Source organism: Nelusetta ayraudi, unplaced genomic scaffold (genome assembly GCF_046127955.1).
Source record: "Nelusetta ayraudi isolate G7.1 ecotype Tasmania unplaced genomic scaffold, CSIRO-AGI_Nayr_v1 ptg000006l, whole genome shotgun sequence".
NCBI lineage: Eukaryota > Metazoa > Chordata > Actinopteri > Tetraodontiformes > Monacanthidae > Nelusetta > Nelusetta ayraudi.
This window is the reverse complement of record NW_027466056.1, coordinates 7,207,003-7,227,492: the sequence shown is the minus strand read 5'-3', so window position 1 is coordinate 7,227,492 and position 20,490 is coordinate 7,207,003. Positions and strand designations below refer to the sequence as shown.

At 43.9% G+C, this 20,490-nt stretch overlaps 4 protein-coding genes across 6 annotated transcripts in view; 2 read left to right on the top strand and 2 right to left on the bottom strand.

Moving 5' to 3' along the window:
• Window positions 1–2,700: 2,700 nt before the first annotated feature.
• On the top strand, window positions 2,701–8,992 carry donson (DNA replication fork stabilization factor DONSON). The gene is made up of 12 exons (XM_076017535.1): window positions 2,701–3,287; window positions 3,557–3,634; window positions 3,723–3,923; window positions 4,027–4,205; window positions 4,313–4,388; window positions 4,474–4,576; window positions 4,694–4,805; window positions 6,165–6,311; window positions 6,856–7,054; window positions 7,592–7,661; window positions 7,790–7,920; window positions 8,401–8,992. The coding sequence occupies exons 1-12, from the start codon at window positions 2,835–2,837 to the stop codon at window positions 8,539–8,541; spliced, it is 1,890 nt and encodes a 629-aa protein (XP_075873650.1). The 5' UTR covers window positions 2,701–2,834; the 3' UTR covers window positions 8,542–8,992.
• Window positions 8,993–9,094: 102 nt separating this feature from the next.
• hsf2bp (heat shock transcription factor 2 binding protein) lies at window positions 9,095–14,252 on the bottom strand. The gene is made up of 10 exons (XM_076017538.1): window positions 14,112–14,252; window positions 13,391–13,493; window positions 12,786–12,921; window positions 12,435–12,538; window positions 12,195–12,344; window positions 11,311–11,455; window positions 10,974–11,091; window positions 10,793–10,896; window positions 9,730–9,935; window positions 9,095–9,579 (listed from the first exon to the last, which is right to left on the bottom strand). Exons 2-10 carry the CDS (start codon window positions 13,433–13,435, stop codon window positions 9,550–9,552), a joined length of 1,038 nt encoding a protein of 345 aa, XP_075873653.1. The 5' UTR covers window positions 13,436–13,493; window positions 14,112–14,252; the 3' UTR covers window positions 9,095–9,549.
• A 36-nt stretch (window positions 14,253–14,288) lies between these two features.
• LOC142882842 (ankyrin repeat domain-containing protein 10-like) lies at window positions 14,289–19,096 on the top strand. The gene is made up of 6 exons (XM_076017536.1): window positions 14,289–14,489; window positions 15,250–15,402; window positions 15,522–15,613; window positions 16,824–17,044; window positions 17,228–17,305; window positions 18,183–19,096. Exons 1-6 carry the CDS (start codon window positions 14,289–14,291, stop codon window positions 18,491–18,493), a joined length of 1,056 nt encoding a protein of 351 aa, XP_075873651.1. The 3' UTR covers window positions 18,494–19,096.
• A 679-nt stretch (window positions 19,097–19,775) lies between these two features.
• ddx4 (DEAD (Asp-Glu-Ala-Asp) box polypeptide 4) overlaps window positions 19,776–20,490 on the bottom strand; it is a 74,371-nt gene continuing 73,656 nt past the window's right edge. For all 3 annotated transcript variants that reach the window (XM_076017530.1, XM_076017531.1, XM_076017529.1), the window contains exon 11: window positions 19,776–20,377. In XM_076017530.1, coding sequence (XP_075873645.1) covers window positions 20,005–20,377 — 373 coding nt within the window. In that variant the 3' untranslated portion in view covers window positions 19,776–20,004. The remainder of the gene's footprint in view (window positions 20,378–20,490) is intronic.

The window sequence follows — 20,490 nt, the reverse complement described above, 5'->3', positions numbered from 1 at the left end:
TGAAAAATGTTCTCATGTCGACGGAATGCAACAGCAAATAAAAATGCTTGCTGAATGTGTACAAAATGTGTACATGTGGACCTAGTCTCACACTCGGGACTCAAGGGAAGAGAATCTGGGATCGTTTTTTGGAATTACACTGACAGGTGCATGCAACAGCACTGGGGTTACATCAGTTGAGCCTCTTTTATGTAAAATATAGATTTTTTTTTTTTTTTTTTTTTTTTTTTAGTCATAGCTGTTTTCAATGCTGTTTTTCCTATTGCAAATATGGTGGATGGTCAATTTTTGTTCACTTTCATCTTCACATTTAATTATTTTATGAGATATAATTTATTTTGACAGAATAACAAAAACAATTTGGATGTGGTCTAGAGTTGTCTGAAATTTAAAAAGTGATTAGCTGGTCCTAATTTTGAGACGTTCAACATGAAATGTAGGTATTCATATTAAATTATATTTAAAACCCATCTGTATTTTCAGACAAAACATGGGCCCTGCATTTCAAAAATGCTAAAATTGCAGTTTTTCAGGCTTTCAAAGTGAAATCGGAACCTGGATCAGGTAACTTTGAGTTTTGAGTATTTGCCTGCATTTGCAACACTGACCCACAACTTCACTATGGATTTATACTGTATATTTGCATGTCTGTAAATAACACTGTTTTAATATTGCATATTGTTCACGTTTGGTTTCAATTCTATAAATCTTATTGTGAAAAATACTCTTGGACGTTTATTAACTCTTTACATACGTTGATAAAACTCACACACTTACAACTGCTGCTCCATGTTTCTGACTAAGCCAATACCAGCATTGGTTTCAGTTATTTCTGTTTTTAAGTTAAAAATAATAATAATAATAATAATAATAATAAAAATTCCACCAGCAGCATTAATAGGCTCTTTTTTGCACACACACAAACAATCAAAAAAGCAATGCAGCTGTAGTTCCACGGTTTTCATTCATGTAGCCGCTCTTTACCTTTGACGCTCAGGTGTCTTCAATGTCCGTCCGTCATACCAGCACCACTACATCATTCATAAATTGATGAGACGTGGGTTCCATTTAACTCGTTTATTTTCCTTCTTGAGTTTGGATTTGAGGCAACAAAGACAATAGGAGGTCAAAAGAATTTTTGGGCTTCCAACCACTCCGGCTTGACCCGCTTTCACTCAAACAAACATTTCGGACATTTTTTTTTTTTTTTTTTTTTCTCGACCTAAAATAGCTGCGGGTCGCCTTTCAAAATAAAATACTTCCTTTCCCGCTTAAAATAATTAAATACAATTAAAGATAAATCATGAAATGGTTCTCTAAAGCAAATTATTCATAAAATTATTTACATGCTGAAATAAAATGTACATTTAGGCACCTACAGCAGCTGTACTCTTGACCTTTTTCCTATGAGGTGACAGCACTAATCACTGTACCACCGTGTCACCCTCAACACAGATCACTCGACAAAAAAACGTATGCATACATATGAGGGCTTAATCAAACACTCAAAGGAAATAGGCATTTGTGGTAAATGCCTGTAGGGGACAGAATAGGGGGAGAAAATACAGCAGAGGCACCAACGAAAGTTGATTCACATACATAACTATTTGAAACTACAGCTCAGTACTCGTCAATTATCTCATTATGAGAGCTCAAAATAATAAATGCTCGGGCACACGTCACGCACACAATATGATAATTTCAAATAATCTCGATCTCACTAAATGACAGCCTGGAGAATAAGAAAAAATATAATCATATTAATAATAATCCATTTAGGTCCATTACACATGTTTCTCAAATGATGACAAAATTCTATTAAAATCACCAATTTCATACGCCTTTCAGTGAAACCGAGCCAAGACAGTCCACTGATCTATTGTTCAGTCAATAGCGACGACTGGCGGCCAAAACACATTATAGCACCGGGACAGAAGTAAACTTGCTTTAAAACTTATCAGTAAGGACTCGAAAATAACTTCATTTCTTTTTGAACTGACCTTAAAAGGTCAACTTGCTGTATTCGACCGGACGAGGTCCAACTGGTGGTGAAAATCGAGGGAGCGTCGCTGTGCCTTTTTTTGTGTGAGACGCCATGTAATGCAAACCTAATTTGACATACACTGAACAAAAAATATTAACGCAACACTTTTGTTTTAGCTCCCATTTTTCATGAGCTGAACTCAAAGATCTAAAACCTTTTCAATATACTCAAAAATACCATTTCTCTCAAATATTGTTCACAAATCTGAGATTATCTGATATAGTCCATCCCACCTCACAGGTGTGGAAATGAAAATAATTAATCGTAAAAGCGTACATTAGGGTTGCCAGCCGTCCCGTTTTTCCCAGAATTGTTCTCTTTTTTTCACCACCTGTCCCGGGAAAAATAAAATCTCTCTCGGGACACAATTTGTCCCGTTTCTTAGGGAAAATGACAAAAACTCATTTGATTTCCGTCTGTGGTCTAGATAGGGTTGCCAACCCTCCCGTAAAATCCGCGATTGTCCCATATTAGGCAACTTTTAAAAAAAAAAAAAAAAAAAAAAAAAAAAAAACTGCCTATTTATTGAAATATATGACCAGACAGCATTTAGTCATTTTCCTTTTAAACGGTGACGTGACCCTTTCGGAAAAAAAAATCTTACAGCGGATACTACGTTTCCCATGATGCAAAGCGCAACACATTGCAGAGTCACGTCCTTATACGTCATCACGTTGACATAACGCGCCAAGTTTTTAAACAGCGGAAGGCGCTACGACAGACGACAACAACCGGTGTTTTTCTCGTTTAAGTTTCTTTTTTTGTTCAACATTTTTTTGGATTCCCAAGTATGTCTGACGAGACGGGCTATTCGCCGAGCTTCAAGAGGCCGGCTGAAATCCTGCGAATGAGGAGGAAAAGAGCGCGCAGCGAGGCCTCCGCGTTCCCCGGCACGGTCGGCTCCGGCAGTCCGGCAAAAAAGGCCTCGTCCCCGGCATGCGTGCGACCCTTCTCCCCGGGGCCGCTCTTCAACATCCAGAGCCGCTCCGGCGGTGGGTTAAAACGCAGAAACCCGTTCGCCAACATTGAGAACACGTTCAGCCCGAAAAAGAAACTGGTGATTTACAACGACGACGGAAGTCACGAAGCGGTCGGCAGCGGGAAGGCGGCGAGAGCGACCCCGAAGGAGGGAGCCGACGGCGGGGAGGACGCGTCAACAAAGACGGGCTGGCACGGAGCTTTGCGGCTGAGCGACAGGCTGGCTGCGGCGGAGAAGCAGGAAAAACACCACAGTTCAAGCAAGGTTGTTTTTTTATTAATAACACATATATATTTGTGCATTTCTTATGAGCCGAATAAAGTTCGTTTCTCGGTCTCTGGAGAATAGAAGAGAGTAGAAGGCCTTCATTAATCCCACAGTGGGGAAACTTGCAGAATTACACATATTTGTAGGGTATAAAAGGAAAAAAACAAGATATTTACATCTTATAGACAGTTTTACAGCATTGTTTGATCATTTTATCACATTGCGTATTGCCATATATTAAAGCTGTCTTCTTGGTCCTGCCATAGAAGTGTCTCTCTTTCTCTGAAGATGACTCCCTGTTTGAGGAAGAGGAGGAGGGGGACGCCAAAGCTTTACTTCTAAAGGTTGAACTTATTTTATTATAATTTTTGTGTATCTGACGTCAACACACAAAGTGCAAAGTTATGTAAACAAACGCGTTTGTGCGTCCAGAGTCCCCAGACCATCTCCCCGGCCTCCATAGCCCCTCCGGTCTGCACCGAGTACCCTGCGGACTGGAGCCTGAAGACCCGGCTCCTCTTCACCTCCCCGCTGAGCCTCTCCTGGGCCGAACACCCCAAAGCCCAGGAGGAGGCGCTGGGCCTCAGCCAACACTGTCGGGCGCAGTTTGCCACCCTGCCGCACAGCCTGCAGGTGGGCCACGAAAAGATGTCGGCGTTCCGAAATGTTCCGCCGCTCTGTCAGAGGCCCTTCCTCACTTCCCACACCCACCTTGCGAATCCCTCCCGCCAAACAGGATCCCAGGTCCTGCTCGGAGCTGCGCAGCGCCTTCCAGCAGAGCCTGACCTACTGGCAGCACCCCTCCCTGCCGTGGATCTCCCTCTTCCCCAGGATCAACGCAGAGAGGAGCTTCGCCGGGAAGAGCAGCCCCTGGGCACATGAGCCCGCCGTGCAGCAGAGTCTCATGGGTGAATGGTGAGTGTTAAAGCGGAGAAACGAAACATGATGCACCTCAATCTGATTTAGAATCATCTCACAACGGTGTTCTCTTTCTCCACTTTTTTTTTTTTTTTTTTTTTAAGGTCCGTCAGTCTGTCATCGCTCTACAGCCTCCTGAAAGCCAAACTCTGCCCTTACTTCTATCTCTGCTCCTACCAGGTCTGCCTTCAATGCAAAATTCACTTTGGACCACGAACCTCAAACTTTTTTCTTCACCATAGTTTTTCTCCATCCATCCCAACAGTTTACGGTGCTGTTTAGAGCGGCGGGTCTCTCCGGCTCGGGCAGCATCTCCGCCTTCATGTCCCCGACCACGCGAGGCCTCAGGGAGGCCATGAAGGCCGAGGGTGAGTTGGCAAGATAAAGATGGTTGCGCTTGGCGTGAATTGCTGACCTCGCCGCCCGCCCCCCCAAGTATCACCGGCGGTTACGAGAGAATCAAATGCATTTTTGTTTTGGCCTAGGCATTGAGTTCAGCCTTCCACTCGTGGAGCAGAGGAGAAGGAGCAGGGAGCAGCCCCACCAGGGGGAGGAGGAGGAGGAGGAGGAGGAGGAGGAGCTGAAGAAAGCACAGGAGTGAGTGTTGCTTCGTGCTTCACCCGTGAACCTGCACTGTAAAATCTTTCATGCCAAACAACAGGGTGCCGACGTCAGCGGGCAATTGAGCAAGTAGAGTAGAGTTCCAGCTATGACTGGTAGATGACTCGGTTTCACAAAGCCTGATAGAAAATAAACTGATCAAGATTAAATGAGGTCCTAAAAGGTTCAACCCTTGTGTTGTCTTGCGGGTCTCAAGGGACCCATTACCATGTTTAGCTGTAGAAAAAATACCGTAAACTATCTTTTTCCAACTTGAAATTGTATGACTTTTCCTAAAGGGACCCCATCGTTAGAAAAAGTGATACTTTGTTTTTATTTATGTTTCTATGTGGGCTGTACACCACTCGGGTCCTGGGATTGTCTTATGGGTCATTTTTGAAAGCATTTAAACACTAGAAAAAAGTTCAAAGGCCACACACAAACTCTCTCTAATACACACACACACACACACACACACACACACACACACACACACACACACACACACACACATCAAAGAAACTGGATTGATGTACGAATTGAACTTGCATTTGACCTGCACGTGCTCTCTTGATTCCACAAGCTCCCAAACGAAACAAGAAACAATCTCAGACATACAAACTAATTCAGTATAGAGGATATAAAGCAGACCTGGGCAAAGTACGGCCCATGGGCCACGTGTCCCTGTCCGGCCCGCGTGAGACACCAGTTTGGGGGTTGATGGGATGAGATTCATATTTAGGGAGAATTACCGGTCGATTGCAAAGATAGTTTAGCTCGATCGCAGGTGTAATGTTCACTGGTGGATCGTCTTTTTGTATTGTGAAAAATACAAAAAAAATACATGATATAAAATGAATTAAATTGATAAATAATGTGTTGTTTCATCATGCAAAATAGATTTTGCATTTAAAATTCAATGGAATTGCTTTATTTTGGGGATTTGGTAGAGCGGGTGATTTTTGACCCGTAGGACAAGGGGAGTAAACAGAATGTTAAGATCGCACAAGGGTTAAGAAAATCGGTTTGGACACACAAAGGTTTGACTGGAGGTTCATATTATTTAGCAGAGCAGCTATGGATTATTTTGGATAATGGATAATTTTCTTTGATTTGAAAAAACAAAAATATCTAGTGAAGTTAAAAAAGACAAACTTTTCCTATACTCACAACCAGCTGAAACAACAACCTCAAAAAGGTGCTGTGTTAAAGTGAAGGGGTATAATAATATCTATTCCCGACAGAACCAGTTTTTAGTGTTGGCAAATGAAGGACAGAAATCGATTGGGGTCGATTAAATGCTTCAACTCGGTGGGTACTTGTGTCACTGTTCTAATTATTTGCTTGGACTGGCAGGTCTTGCGAGACTAAAGAGGAGGGCGACGACCCGGCGGGAGACCACGACTCGCACAGCGACGACGAGGAGGACGACAGCCTCTCATGGCTGAAGGAGATGGGGGTCCAGGACAAAATCAAGAGGCCGGACAGCATCAGCATCCAACTGTATCCTTCCTCCTCCACTCCCTCCCTCCCTCCATCCCTCCGTCAGCTCACTCCTTTCTCGCCTCCGTGAGGTTGAGAGGTCAAGTGTGTCATATTTGGAGAGTTTTGAAGACGAAACAGCGACATCAAGTGGTTATATTTTAGAGTGCAGTTTTCACTCTCCCTCCCCCTCACTGTGAACTACGGTGGCCTGCGCACCCAAAGCTGGATACCTCTGCCACCTTCTTCTTTGTTGGTTTATTTAAAGATGCGAGCGTTCACCCTAGATACAAAACGCGTTGTCAGGCAGGTTGGATTATGTGTGTGTGTGTGTGTGTGTGTATGCATATATATACACATGAGAACCGTTATAAGGGTAGGTAAACCAAATTACACTTATTGGTGCTGCGATTATACACTTTATTTCATGTATTTATGGCCACTATATGAAGCTTTTACCAAAATAAAACTCATAGATCAAGCTAAATGTTACTCGCTGGACTTTTAACAAGACAAAAAAAAAACTATACCTGAAAACGACACGCTCCTTAACGTGCCTCGGCAGTCGCAAGGAGGGCCAGGCGGTGTGCGTGGACCACCGGGCCGAGTCGGTGGTGTGCGTGGAGGGCTCGCACACCTTCGCCCTCGTCAACTTCCTCATCAACTGCAAGAGCTTGGTGGCGGCGGCGGGCTCCCAGGCGGGGCTGCCGCCCACGCTGCTGGCCCCCGTGGCCTTTCGGGGCGCCACCATGCACACGTTAAAGGTGAGGAGAAGGGTTGGGGTGGGCGGGTTTGGGGGAAAGTAGCAAAGATGGGCGGAGTCATCAGGGGCGTCGCCCACCGCTTCGCAAAAAACTACTGTTCGGAAGCCGAGAGATTTATTTCAACCATGGATGTATTATAAGAAGTGGGCACCAGACTGGCAATATGGCGGCGCAACGATTTCTTTCCTGGTGGCCACTCCAGGTACTGCAGCAAAAAAAATCCCATCGGCCCAAAAAAAAAGTTTTTTTCCACATAGGCGGCAATACAAAATTAAACACCTCTGAAACGCTGTTTGTAGCAAATCTTTTAAATTTCAGATTTTTCAGTCATGGTTTATTAGTGTTTCAAAAAAAATGATTTTGTTTTTTCAGTCTTAGCAAACATTCTTGGTGGTCCCTGCTGGCCAAACAACCAACTGCATGTTTTTTGTTCCTCCTTCCTGCCTTTTAACGCCATATCCATCCATCCACCATATTTCATCTTTCTATACAGCCACTAAATGTATTTTATTTTATTGATTTGTTTCCGTGCCGCAGGCCCGCAGTGGGAACGTGAAGAGCCAGGTCGGTTCCACGTACCAGAACATCAGCAGCCTGGAGGTCACAGGTGCGCAAACGCAGGGACATATTGAATAACCGGGGAATCCCTGGGAATTCCCTGGGGAACAGTGAACGTTCAGCACCGAGTTGGACGAATCAGACGGCTAATCGCTCCCCCTCTGCGCTTCCCCTCAGGACCCATCCTCCCCGCCACGCTGCACGCCATCACCACGCTGCTGCGCCCGGCGCAGAAGGGAAACTTTTCGGCCACGCTTTACACACACGCGCCCACCGCCGTCATGAACACACACGGCGCCAAGGATCAGGTACGTTATGGTATCACAAAAAAAAAATCATTGCGATTACACGTATAATAAGCAAAAATAACTTCTGTGATCATGTACAATTGTATAGCTGCGTTTCCATGACCCCTAGAATTGCGCAAAACCTAAATATAGCTAGCAAGATATAACTGGTCATGGAAACACCTAAACTTGGAAAAACCTCTCAAACATCACTAAAAGGTTTTGACGCTCTCATGAGGTGGTTTTTCAGACGGCTCAATACAGAGGTATATCACAATGTGTCATGGACGGGAAGAGAATACGAGAAGTATGGCTGATGCGCTTCACACCATTCAAGGGAAACACCTGCAAATCCCAATAGTATTTTGTCTAAATTTTAGAAATATCAATTTTATTTTGCAAAAAGAAAAAAACTGTCATGGAAACACAGCTCATGACAGTGCATGTCTTAGCTCTTTTTTTTTTTGGAAATTTGAATTCCGTGTGTGTTTGTGTTTGCAGGGCACTGTCGGCTCAGCAGACTTGTCGGCCTGCGGCCTCCATCCTGCCTCCATCAAACAGCTTCAACAGCCTTCGGGCCTGGGAAAGACGGCGCTGACGCACATCAGCATGAACAACTACAGCTACACCTGGAGGAACTGAACGGAATCGCCGCTGGGGTTTTCAACTTGCGCAGCTCTTTTTAATTCTGTTTTTTTTTTTTTTTTTTTGCTTTTCTTTTTATCCCAGCCGTTTTTAAATCTACGCTCTCTGCACGGATCGTTTGAAAATGTTTTCCTTTTTCATTTTTCCAGTTTGTGGCAAGTTTTGTTTTTTTTTAATCGCAAGTGTGCTGTGACGTTTTAAAGACGGCTATTTGTTTATAATTCGCGACCACGTCGTACGTGAGGTACATCGCGGAGATAAATACAATCCACATAGAATTTTCATCAGATTTGTGCAATTCTTGTCGAAATATACAGATTACATTTAATTTTTTTTTTTTTAGGAAATGCAAACTTTTAATGGGACTCAGACCTGATCGCTGGGCTCTAAAAAGATTTCTATTTGCCACCAGAGGCATCAGACAACTACGGTCCATTTCTAACGGAAAGTCGTACTTAACGGAAAAATAAATGAATCTGCTTCCAACGGCAGCGTCGGGTCTCATCATTTCAAACGACGCACGTTCATTAAGTTTTGAAGTTGACGTCTCATGAGCAGCCTGTTGTCCTCCAGTCATTTTGACAAATATATATCGGAGAGAGTTTGGCTTTAATAAGGAGGACAGATGTAGCATTGCCACTGAAGACATGCACAAACATATATATGTCAACGAACATTCAGCAATACAATTTCCAGTCAGGTTTTCAACATTTGCTACTTTCTTTAAAATCTTTGCATTTCAATGAACCGACTGAACTGGCTTTGAATGAAATACAGCAGTTACAAGTAAAGAACATGTGGCCACTTGGGTAAGGGGTGAAAACCTCAACTTTTCAAATTGAACTACGCACACAGACGCAAGCTGCACAAACACCGTGACCAATCAAAACTCAAATGAAATGAAAAATTGAACAATCGACAGCAAAAACTGCTATTAAGAACACAAGCAACATTATGACGCAAACCTGAATGAAAGACACAGGATGGTCCGCATACAGTGGCACGTCAGGGGTTCTTCTCTTTACACCCGCTGACCTGGAAAAAGTCAGAAATCAATACCATCAATAACTCATCTGTCAACACTTGATTTTTTTTTTTTTTTTTTTTTCAGATTGATACATTTGTGTTTCGAGCCCCTAAATCTTTAAATGTTGCCCGATTCAGCAGAAGTTATGGCCCCGGTACCTGTTCCAGGTCCCCTAGGGTCTGATGAGCAGCCAGTCTCAGGCTAGACTGCCCCCTATAGGTGAGCTGGCTCACACGGGCACGCAGCTCCGGGTCCAGCAGGGAGCTGCCGAGCGAGAGACGTCCCTCCTCCGCCCCCTCGTCCTCCACCGCCAGAACCGACTGCAGGAGACGCAGCGTGTGGAGGCACACCTCCCAGTCCTCGTCTGAAAGGAAACTCAGAAGAGGGAGTCAGAGGTCGAGCAAGGTCAGGCCGTCAGGGCACACAATACAGCCTGCGTTGTCGTTTCGTGTATGTGGTAAATCCCAAGATGAGAGTCAGCAGTCAAAATGTAAGACTGCACATCCAACCAGTCTGTTTAAAATCACCCAAGCGATGGCGAAGGAATAAGAACGCACATGAACTCGCTCAGTGTTTGACTGTTGCCTGTATATGAAGATTTAGTCCAAAATCGGACAAATCAGCAATTTAGACCAAGTAAAAAAACTTTTGTAATGTTATGAAGTTTCCGTGTTTAAAGGTCCAGTGTGTAATATTTGCCTTGATGTATGACTTTTATATTGATAAAAACTTAATATACTGGCCATAAATACATTAATAAAAGTGTATAATCGCAGTACAATAAAAACAATTTGGTTTTTCCGCCTTTAATATGGTTCTTATATGTATTCAAGAACATACATAGAGCAATAAGGGTCTTGCTCCTAGTTAGCTGCCATCTTGTGCTGCCATATTTCTAAGGAAGCCTGGTGTGGACAATGCGTCCCGCCTGAGAGTGTGTTTTGTCATTAAAGTGACGGCTCGTGTCCTTAACATAAACCAACAAAGACGAAGGTGGATGAATATCTAGGTTTGGGTGCTCAGGCCACCGTAGTTCACTGGCCAACTCAGGAGGAGGAGAGAGAGTGAAAAACGCTGCAATCTGAAATGTAACCACTTGATGTCGCTGTTTCTTCTTCAAAATCTCCAAATATTACACACTCAACCTTTAAATAAAACCTACATGCTGTAAAAGTGACCCGTTATGAGCAACACCAGTATGTTTCCTACTTGCCAACCTACCATCCAGCAGGGTCCAGATGAGATGCAGGAGTCCAGAGTTTTCGCTGATGTATTTCAGTCCTTGGACGCTGATGCTGACATTATACAGGGCCATCAGCATCAACCTGCAAGGAGACGGCTGTGTCACTACGGAAATGTCCATGACTGGGCAACGTACCCGTCGTGTGTTCCTGACACGTACACTTTCAGTTTAGGGAAAACGCCGGGCTTCATCCCTGGCGGGAGTCTCACCAGGGTGTCCAACAGGGGGTGAGCTGAGCTGGACAGCAAGTCCCGGCCGCAGGTGACTGCTGCTATGTCTGTGGCGTGACATTGGCGCAATTGTCTTAGTTGCAAGCAGGAGGAATCTATGCGCATTGAACTCATCAAATTGTTTCAGAGCTGTTTTCAATTTTGCGTTCAAAACACTGGGGCTTTGTGGGTAAGTCAACGGAATATAAGCCAGGGTAAGTCAACGTGGTATCTCACTGAGGGTACAACATTACATTGGAGCCGCTCTTCGTCTGCACAGAACTTACTGGTGATGGTTCCAGCCAGAGCCAGAATGAACTGATGTTCCAGGGAGTTGTGGTCCTCGGTTTGAGATTTCGCCTCTTCGTCCAGAGAGCCGACAAAGCTCTCCAGCGTCTGTGCACCAACAGCCAGGAAGGGCTGAAGCTTTCCCTGCGCCGACACAATTTAGTCAGTCACGCAGTAGGTCAAGGGAGGATGACGTTTCCATAGCCCATTTGCAGAAACAAATAGTTGCATATTTCAAAAAATGTTTGAAATATCAATTTCACAAAGTTGCCAAAAAAAACAGACTCCCTCCTATCCAATATGTTAGTACTATGCACTATAACAAAGTTTTTCAATTGGTGGGTCATGATCCAAAAGTGGGTCACAGGTGCTGCTTGGATTGGGTCATGGCTTTGTGGTCTATACATATATATATATATATATATATATATATATATATATATATTTATTTATTTTTTTAAATGCATATATACATATATATATATATATATATATATATATATATATATATATATATATATATATATATATATACATATATATATATATGTGGTCAGTTTCCCTTTTTTTTTTAAATATATATACATATATATATATGTATATATGCATTTAAAAAAAATAAATAAATATTATTATACACACACACACATATATATACATATACATATATATATATATCTACAGAAAAAATGCAGGGCAAGCAGGACACACAATTCGATTCAATAATTTCAATAAATGACTTAGTCGACAAGATAAAAATTGGGCTTGTGTTTTAATTTTTGTGGAATAAATGTAAGTGCCGTGCTGTGCACCAGTTGAACCCTATAATCATCGACCTTTCCACCACGTCACAGGCTTAAAAGTTAAAGAAAGGCTTCCTTACATCGGCCACCCAGTGTGTGACAACGTTCTCCCTGGCCGAGCTGCTCCACAGCAGGCCACACGCCGCGGACCCCAGACCGTAGCAGAAGTTCACCTGCTGCTGGAGCTCCACTCCCCTCCGCCAGAGTTGCTCACGCAACAGCAGCTTCTCCTGCACATGAACAGCAATGCTCAGCAATTTTGAGGGCGTCACGAACCTCAAAGTTCTAGCCGAGCGCTACGCTGTCCGCCTGTCCCTCACCTCTCTCTCCTTCTGACACTCGGCCTGAGACGCACAGAGTCGGGACTGCAGGTGCAGATACTCCTGACGCAGGCGCTCGTGCTCCAGCTCGAGTTGCTCCTTCACTAAATGGCCACACGCAAGACATACACACCTAGAAATCTTAACCACCGTCCAGTGACCTTAAATCATGAGCAACTATACATTTGATGAGATAACCAGTCTGACTAATAATAGAATGTAGCACACTAACCACATTTATAAATGAGCAAATTAAACGTGAAAATTCCACAACATGTGTCATCAACAATGAAATTTGTTAGGTGTTTTAACGTGAGACTGTGTAAGGCAACACGCTTCCGGGCGACTCACATGTTTCAGCAGTTAGAGCTCTGCGCAACGTTTCTGTCAGATCTCCGCTGAGAACTCGGGGAAGGAATTCCCGGAGCTGCATGACTTCGGTCGTCAGCCTCTCCAAATCTCTTTTCCTGACTTTTATGAAGCCATCCTGATGGAAGCAAATTGTGATATTCAGTTGGGGGGGGGGGGGGAGAAAGAAAGTCAACCAACCAGTTACATTTTGCAAACAAAGAGGTACATTTCTGGAAACGTAACCTAGGAATAAATTGTGAATTAAGCTACGTTCAAAAGTGGCACCCGGACCAAAATGTCTACATCAGCATGATTGCCTCACGTGGCATTTATAAAATAATACAATAATAATATATTTTTTTTTAAAATCGTACACATTCTAACTTTCAAAAAAAGTTAATAACTTAAGAGACATTAGTGCCATCACTGTCCTTTACATATTTTAACAGATGAGACCGCCAATCAGTATTACACATTAGAGAGAGTCTCAAGATAGAATATAGACAGTCTTTCATTTATTTATTTTTTTCTTTTTGAATAATTTGGGATTGTCATGCTGCAGAGTGTGTTTCTTTATGTCTGTTTGAGGTTCTTAAGGTTCTTACCTGTTTTCTCACCTTGACTCTTGTGTTGTCCATTGGTGCTGACATCCTATGTTTGCTTTTGCAGATACTGGTTGTAATTTACACGCAAAAAGGGTCAAATCAGCTGTAGGGTCAAAAAAAGAAAACTCCATCACACCAAACTTCACAACACAACAGTCACTGCTTCAGACGATTTGGATTAAAAATAAATAAATACATTAAAAAAAAAAAAAAAAAAAAAAAAAACTATATTTACTTGCCTAGAGTAATTTACAGCGTCACCATTGACATAAAAAAAAATTAACTTGTTGCAAACGAATGACGACGTAAGAAAGATAATTGTGCAGCTAGCATGTTAGCGTCAAAGCTACTGAGCCTCGTTCAGCTAATTTGACCTGACCTGACTTCTTTTCTATAAAACTACTTTAAAAAAATACATCGTAACATTCATATTTTGGTCAGAACGTGGAAGGCAAATTCAACGTGTTTTAAAGTTGAGGGAGGGACGGATACGTACGTATAGAAAGTGTATAATGAAGCGCATCCAATAATAATGTATGCAGTCTGTCTACTTATATTTTCGCTCAAACCCGGTTTCAGACATTTATTTGACATTGACTACGTTGGAGCATCGTTTAAAAAAAAAAAAAAAAATCTCTCTCTCACACACACACACACACACACACACACACACACACACACACACACACACACTTGACGCTTCAACCCAACAGACACTTACTGTAAATTCCGCTCCCTGTTATCCAGTCCGGGTCTTGCTGTTTCCCAGTGTGATGCAGGCAGACACGCTCGTCTCCTGTCTTCCTTTTGAACGCACTAATGCTCCGCGGTACTAAGCGAGTAAGTAGAGGGGAGGGAAATCACCTTTTGTCTGCCGCCTCCTCCCTGTACTTTACCCATGTCTTCTGGAGGGGAAGTCAACGACTTTTTCAGCGATGAATCGTTCGTTCACGGCTTCCCGGTCCATCGCGCCTGTCGGGACGGGGATGTCGGAGCTTTGGCGTCACTTTTGCAGCACTTCGCCAACCGGGTCCATTTGAATGTTGAGGACTCGTGTTATGGATGGACTCCGATACACTGGGCGACTCACTTCGGCCAGGTAGCAATACAGTTGCGGGCAATAACAATAATGAAAAGTACGGGTTAGGAATTCAAATTCAATAGGGTAAAACTTCTCCAGAGCAAACGTAGCGGTTCGATGTAAATTGACGTTAGTGGAATCGATAAATCATTTCCTACAGATACGGCTTATATGTTTTATTTTATATGTGTATGCATAATAGTTAACGTTTCTCACTGCAAAGGCGTTTGTGGGGTGTTGTATGCACATGCATAATACTGCACTTTGTGTTAATCCGGATATGAGGCTGTTTTTGTTCAATAAAGTTATTGCTCCAAAAAAAAGGCTGCCGTGCCGGTTTGGAGCGATTTCATTGGTTCTTTTAGAGCCAATGACTTCCCAGGCGCCAATAACGACTTTGGATAATGCGGAAATTCAGGAAACAATTATCATAATAGTAGTTTTGAAATAATGTGACTGGCTGTGGCAGTTACTGTAATACACATTTTATGCGTCATTCAAAATAGACATTATACCAAATATCAATTTAAATCTAGAATAAATATAAATCTTGAAATACCTTGAGCAGCTACAGGTGTCCCACAGGCATAGAGCCTGTATGTGGAAAATTTATTAAACTATTTATGTTAACAGTGCAGATCCAGATCACATTAATAATACATAACATGAATAATGCAACCCTCTCTTTTTTAAGATAATACTTATTTCTTTCCTGACCTACTACTGGTATTCCCAGTCATTTCCTTGATGTCAACCTGATGTCTTCCTGCGCTCGCAGCTGGAGTGCGTAGTGTGTTTGGTGCAGATGGGATGCGAGGTGAACAGAACAACCAGCCGCTTCAAACAAACACCAACGCACATTGCCGCCTTCGCCGGCCACTCTCACTGCGTGGAGTGGTTCACTCTAGCCGGAGCCGACATCAACAAACAGGTAGGACGCACAACATCGTAGAATATTCATTGCAACACTTCTTCGAAAATAACGACTTGCCCTAATGCCAACCAAATCTTGAAATTTCCATTCAGCCGACCTGTTTTGTGTTCTTGAAGGACCTTCTGGGTGAGGCCCCAATTCACAAGGCTGCTCGGTCAGGCAGCTTGGACTGTATGCAGGCGCTCCTGTTAGGGGGCGCTAAACCAAAGTAAGTAGCCGAACTGACCTTAGCGGAGCAACGCGGGGAGGCGTTTGTCGTCACAGAAGCCGCATTTTCACCACTACACATTGTGATCTTGCCTGGTTGAAAGTAGAAGACAGATTAACAGCCTGCAAACAAATATTGCTAGTGTAACGTGGTGGGTGGGGTTATTTGGATGGGTTGAGTGGGGGGCAGAATGGAGTGTGAGTGGAGTGCAATTGTTATGTATTCATGTATGTTAAGGTTCATGTATTATATGATGTATTTATATAATGTAACGTTTTATGTGTATGTACTTTAAATCTTTATGGCCCCCGGGAAGATGAGCTGGCGTTCTGCATCCACGAATGGGCATCCAAAGTAAAATTAAACTAAACTACGCCTGGAAATTGACATCTAAAAAAATGCTAAAATTTTCATCGGGGCAGTCGTTTTCATCTGCTCCTCTACATATTGTCTGCACACAGCGTACACAAGGTCATCATGTTCGCAATAGAGCAGACTTACACATTTTTAAACGCAGCAGAGAAAAAATGCTACTTGTCGAAATAACTAGGAATTTTATCTCGGCAAAAATTCAGCCGTTTCACATCCGTGAAAATTAAGTGAAAACAGGATAAAAGATTTCAAATTCTGACCCGGGGCAACACGGTGGCGCAGTGGTTAGCGCTGTCACCTCACAGCAAGAAGGTCGTGGGTTTGATTCCGGGGCCCGGGCCTGGGACCTTTCTGTGTGGAGTTTGCATGTTCTCCCTGTGTCTGCGTGGGTTCTCTCCGGGTTCTCCGGCTTCCTCCCACACTCCAAAAACATGCATGTGAGGTCAATTGAACATTCTAAATTGTCCGTAGGTGTGCATGTGAGTGTGAATGGTTGTCTGTCTCTATGTGGCCCTGCGATGAACTGGCGACTTGTCCAGGGTGTCACCCTGCCTTCACCCTAAGACAGCTGGGAGAGGCTCCAGCAGACCCCCGTTACCCTTAATAGGAATAAGTGGGTATAGAAGATGAATGAATGAATGAAATTCTGACCCCAGAATTTGAAAACTGACAATTCAGTTTGACGTAGTTCAGTCAAGTCTTCAAGGTCCCATATTATTATTTTATTATTATTATACCATTTTCAGATCTTTTCAGATTTTCGCAATCCAGTGAGAAGACCATGTCACTGTTGTATTTAAAGCAAAGCTTGTGGTCAGCGCAGTCTTGTCTTGACCAGTCTAAGGAACAACAGCGGGCAGACGCCGGCAGACGTGGCCCAGGCTCACGGCTTCGACAACTGCTTCGCTCTCATCGTCTCCAAAAGCCAGCTGCACGGACCTGAGAACGGAGTGGTGAACCGAGTGCACATTGGACACGACCAGCACCAGAACAATGGTCGAAAGAGGCTGCTCAACTCAATGGATGCCGAGGGGATGAAAAAAGCGAGGAGAGTCGAAAGTAAGAAACGTTTAGTCTCTTCCAGTGGAGCAAATTGAGGGAAACCCGCACATGCACTCCTGCGCCTCTACACTCATCTTGTAAATTGATCGTACAATAAATGTGAAACTGTTTCCATTCAATTGTTACGTTTGAACTGCATATAGATCGTTTACATTGGAATTGTGTTATTGCGCCCTGCAGGAGATGTGCCGGAGCAGGTGGTGTTCAGCAGAGATGAGGAAGTGGAGAGCATGTCCTGCGAGTCGACTCAGGACTCAGGTATTATACAGTTTGTGCATAGCTTTGTTTTACAAATGTGTTTATATGTTTACTACGGGCACTACATCACGCGTTTGTGTCATTGACTGTGTATCAAGATGAACGGCGCAGCTTCCCGTTTTAAAAACGAAGCCACCACGGAAGCGTCAATAACCTGCATTCTATCGTTTGTCCAGCAGGGACCGCCAAAGTGGGTTGGTAAAATACTCCAACTGACTGACGGGTATTTGACAGCGTTGCAAACTGGTTTAAATTTTGTCAGTAACGCCCACCCATTCAAATATGGAATCTTCCAGTTTCAAAACGGCCCAGAAAAGATGGCGCCGACCGTGAAAGAAATCTTTAGGCTTCCGAACGAGTGTTTGCAACCCGGTGGGTGACGTCATGATGACACGTTTCTCCACAAAACTACGGTCTGGGGGCCATGTGCAGCCCGTTAAGCTTTTTAATTGAGGAAATTATATGTAAGTTATAAAATAGCTGTCTGTCATCCAGTCATTTCAAGAAAGAGCAAAATATCGTGGGGCTTCAAAGACATTTTGTTGTAAGGCTTTTGTTCATTTTCAGTTGACATTAAACCACGCATCCCATGATATATTTTCTCCTCCTATGAGGTGGCTCACCCAAACACTCCATCCATCTGCTGCTGCTCCGGCCCCTTTGGCACATTTTAAAACCCATTGTGGCCCCACCAGTCAAAAAGTTGGCCCACCCCTGTTCTATACAGTCAAATGGCGTGTACAAACGTATAGAATTGCATACGTACATAAAGCTAATTTCTTTAGTAATTCGTGTAAGGCAGAAATGTAGAATCAATTGTGGGGAAACATGATCGGCGGTTAAAGTACGACACCTTGTATCCCAAAAAAAAAATCAGGTACGGCCAGAGGCATCGCAGACAGCCGCCTTCACCACACGCTGCCTTATGGGGACCAGCTCGCAGGAAGCCCCGCCTTCCCGGCAGCCAATCAGCACGCGACGGCTCCCCCGAGCCCTCGCCGGCCCACCGCCGACACCTGCGGCTCGCTGCACTGGACCGAGAGCCATGGGGGGTTCCACCGGCCGACCAACTGGGAGGCGGAGTGCGCCGACTTCCTGCTGTACGGACACTACCACGGCTTCGGGGACACGGCGGAGGAGCTGAGCTACAAACACACGCAGCACCTCGCCAGCAGCGTGCACCTGTAACCTCGGCTCCTGGTTCCGGCCCGATCACATCGAGGTGTCAGATATAATGAGGGCTCTTTGTCTGTTGAACAGTTTTATCTTCGGCTCACGTCCTGTTACATTTCGAAACTTGAAACCGCGAGAGTCTACAATTTCCCATGTTTTTAAGTCCAAATGTTTTATATTCGCGGAGCTCATCACAACGACCGGCTGGGTTTCTCTGCACTCCGAAAGGTCTGTTAGGTGGCATTTAACGGTGCTTTTGCGCGTACGCTCGTGTGTGTGTCTGTGTGTGTGTGTTCATTTGCTGTAGTTAAGATTTGTACAGGTTGCTGTTCATTAGCCTAGTTGGACACTTGCACTGACGTGTCAAAGGGAAAGAAAAGGGACCCATGTTGTGGTAGATAATTATGTTTGGTTTAAAGCTGTATTATAATATATATCATATAATGCATTATAAAGTTTTTTGGGAACCAATAACACACATGAATGTGCATAAACTGACCAGCGCAAACTCAACTTTTTGCACTTGATGACTAATTTCTTTGTTTTTTTTATACTTGTTTTTAGGTGCTGTCTTGTACTGTGTCTTTTTCACAATAAAACATGTTTTGCAGTTCGTTAGATGGCCTGAAAACTGACTTTTGAGTTACACACAAAGGCAAAGTGAAACATCCAATCATACAGCCTCTCTTTCCACTTCAAGTGACGATGCGCAATTTAAAAAATAAAACAGTCTCGTATGCGAAGCAACAAACTGCACGAGCAAGGAAAACGTCGAACGGTGACCTTAAATTTGTTTAATTTTATGAATGCAAAACCAGTTTAAATTAAATTACACCACTTACATATTTTGGCCAAAGTCTGCGCTGGATGCAGGTCCGTCACTGATACTGTGGTCCCTTTGGAAAACACAAGATCGTAACCTTCCTGACAACAAAAGGCAAATCTCCAGATTTAGGATCGTGCCCAGGATAATTCCAGCCAACGCTCGCTTTCACCTGGAGCGAGTTTCCTGCTGTTTGCATGTGTTTTGTGAGGCTGCGGTGCGATTGCTTCTCACTATTTGTAACCGTTTTAAGGGCAGACGTTCCGATGTGTGGAAGGAGACTGAGATCCACGTGCATGTCGTGGCCAGCCTTTGCAAATAAAAGGGTAGAAAGGGCTCGATAGCGACAGACAGCAGACCGCCAGAGGATGGAACTCCACCAGAGCTTCGCATACCAATTCTTTATGACCCTCCATCTGACTGTTGAAAATTGCGTTTTGCCCCTTTGAAGTCAGAAGCACTTGAGCGATCAAATATTTTTGTTAAAACTTTATTATTATCAAGTGAAAGAAGATGTAACATAATAAACAGTATAGTTTCTTATAGAGAGCTCTGATACATTTTTGCATTAACTTCTATTCTATTAACTATATCAACAAACCAGGAGGTTTTAGATTTAAAATATACAAAAGGAAGCCATAAATAAGTTTAGGTTGAGTTGAGTTAAATTCTGACAGCGCAACCTGCGTTTGTTGCCACTCCATCACTTGGCCAGATCCAGCTGGATGGTCTTCTGCAGGCTGGCGATGCTGGCGTCCAGGGCCGACAGGCCGTCCTTGAAAGCCGCCTCGTCCCTGGTGTTGAAGGTGGAGCTCAGGTCCGACATCACTGACTCCTCCTCCTCCGCTTCTTCGCACCCAAACAGCGTGGAGGTCAAAGGTCGCCAGCTAGACCCCACCGGCCTGTCCCTGCACGGCTCTGATCCCGAGAGTTTACTCGGGTTTTCTCCATCTGTAGGCCGAGCATTGACGGGTTCCAGGGACATCAGGTAGTTTGTCACGCAGTCGGAAGTCTGTCGCTCCACTCCAACTCCGTCTTTCGGAAAGTAGTTGGGCAAGTCACGAGCGTTTCGGAGCCTGGAGAGGGGGACATGACACGATTGGTATCGGTGTGAGCGGGACGAGACGGCTCTCCTTTGGACCAGTAACCCCCTCAGTTCACACCAAAAGCGTCTGCAGCTCGGTCGTGG

Coding starts and splice junctions, on each gene's coding strand:
- donson (XM_076017535.1), top strand. CDS start 2,835: ATGTCTGACGAGACGGGCTATTCGCCGAGCTTCAAGAGGCCGGCTGAA. Junction 7,055..7,591: donor CCACCATGCACACGTTAAAG/GTGAGGAGAAGG, acceptor TCCGTGCCGCAG/GCCCGCAGTGGGAACGTGAA. Junction 7,662..7,789: donor CAGCAGCCTGGAGGTCACAG/GTGCGCAAACGC, acceptor GCTTCCCCTCAG/GACCCATCCTCCCCGCCACG.
- hsf2bp (XM_076017538.1), bottom strand. CDS start 13,435: ATGTCAGCACCAATGGACAACACAAGAGTCAAGGTGAGAAAACAG. Junction 12,539..12,785: donor AGCTCTAACTGCTGAAACAT/GTGAGTCGCCCG, acceptor GTGGCCATTTAG/TGAAGGAGCAACTCGAGCTG. Junction 9,580..9,729: donor CCCTAGGGGACCTGGAACAG/GTACCGGGGCCA, acceptor GACTTTTTCCAG/GTCAGCGGGTGTAAAGAGAA.
- LOC142882842 (XM_076017536.1), top strand. CDS start 14,289: ATGTCTTCTGGAGGGGAAGTCAACGACTTTTTCAGCGATGAATCGTTC. Junction 15,614..16,823: donor TTAGGGGGCGCTAAACCAAA/GTAAGTAGCCGA, acceptor TGTCTTGACCAG/TCTAAGGAACAACAGCGGGC. Junction 17,045..17,227: donor AAAAGCGAGGAGAGTCGAAA/GTAAGAAACGTT, acceptor TGCGCCCTGCAG/GAGATGTGCCGGAGCAGGTG.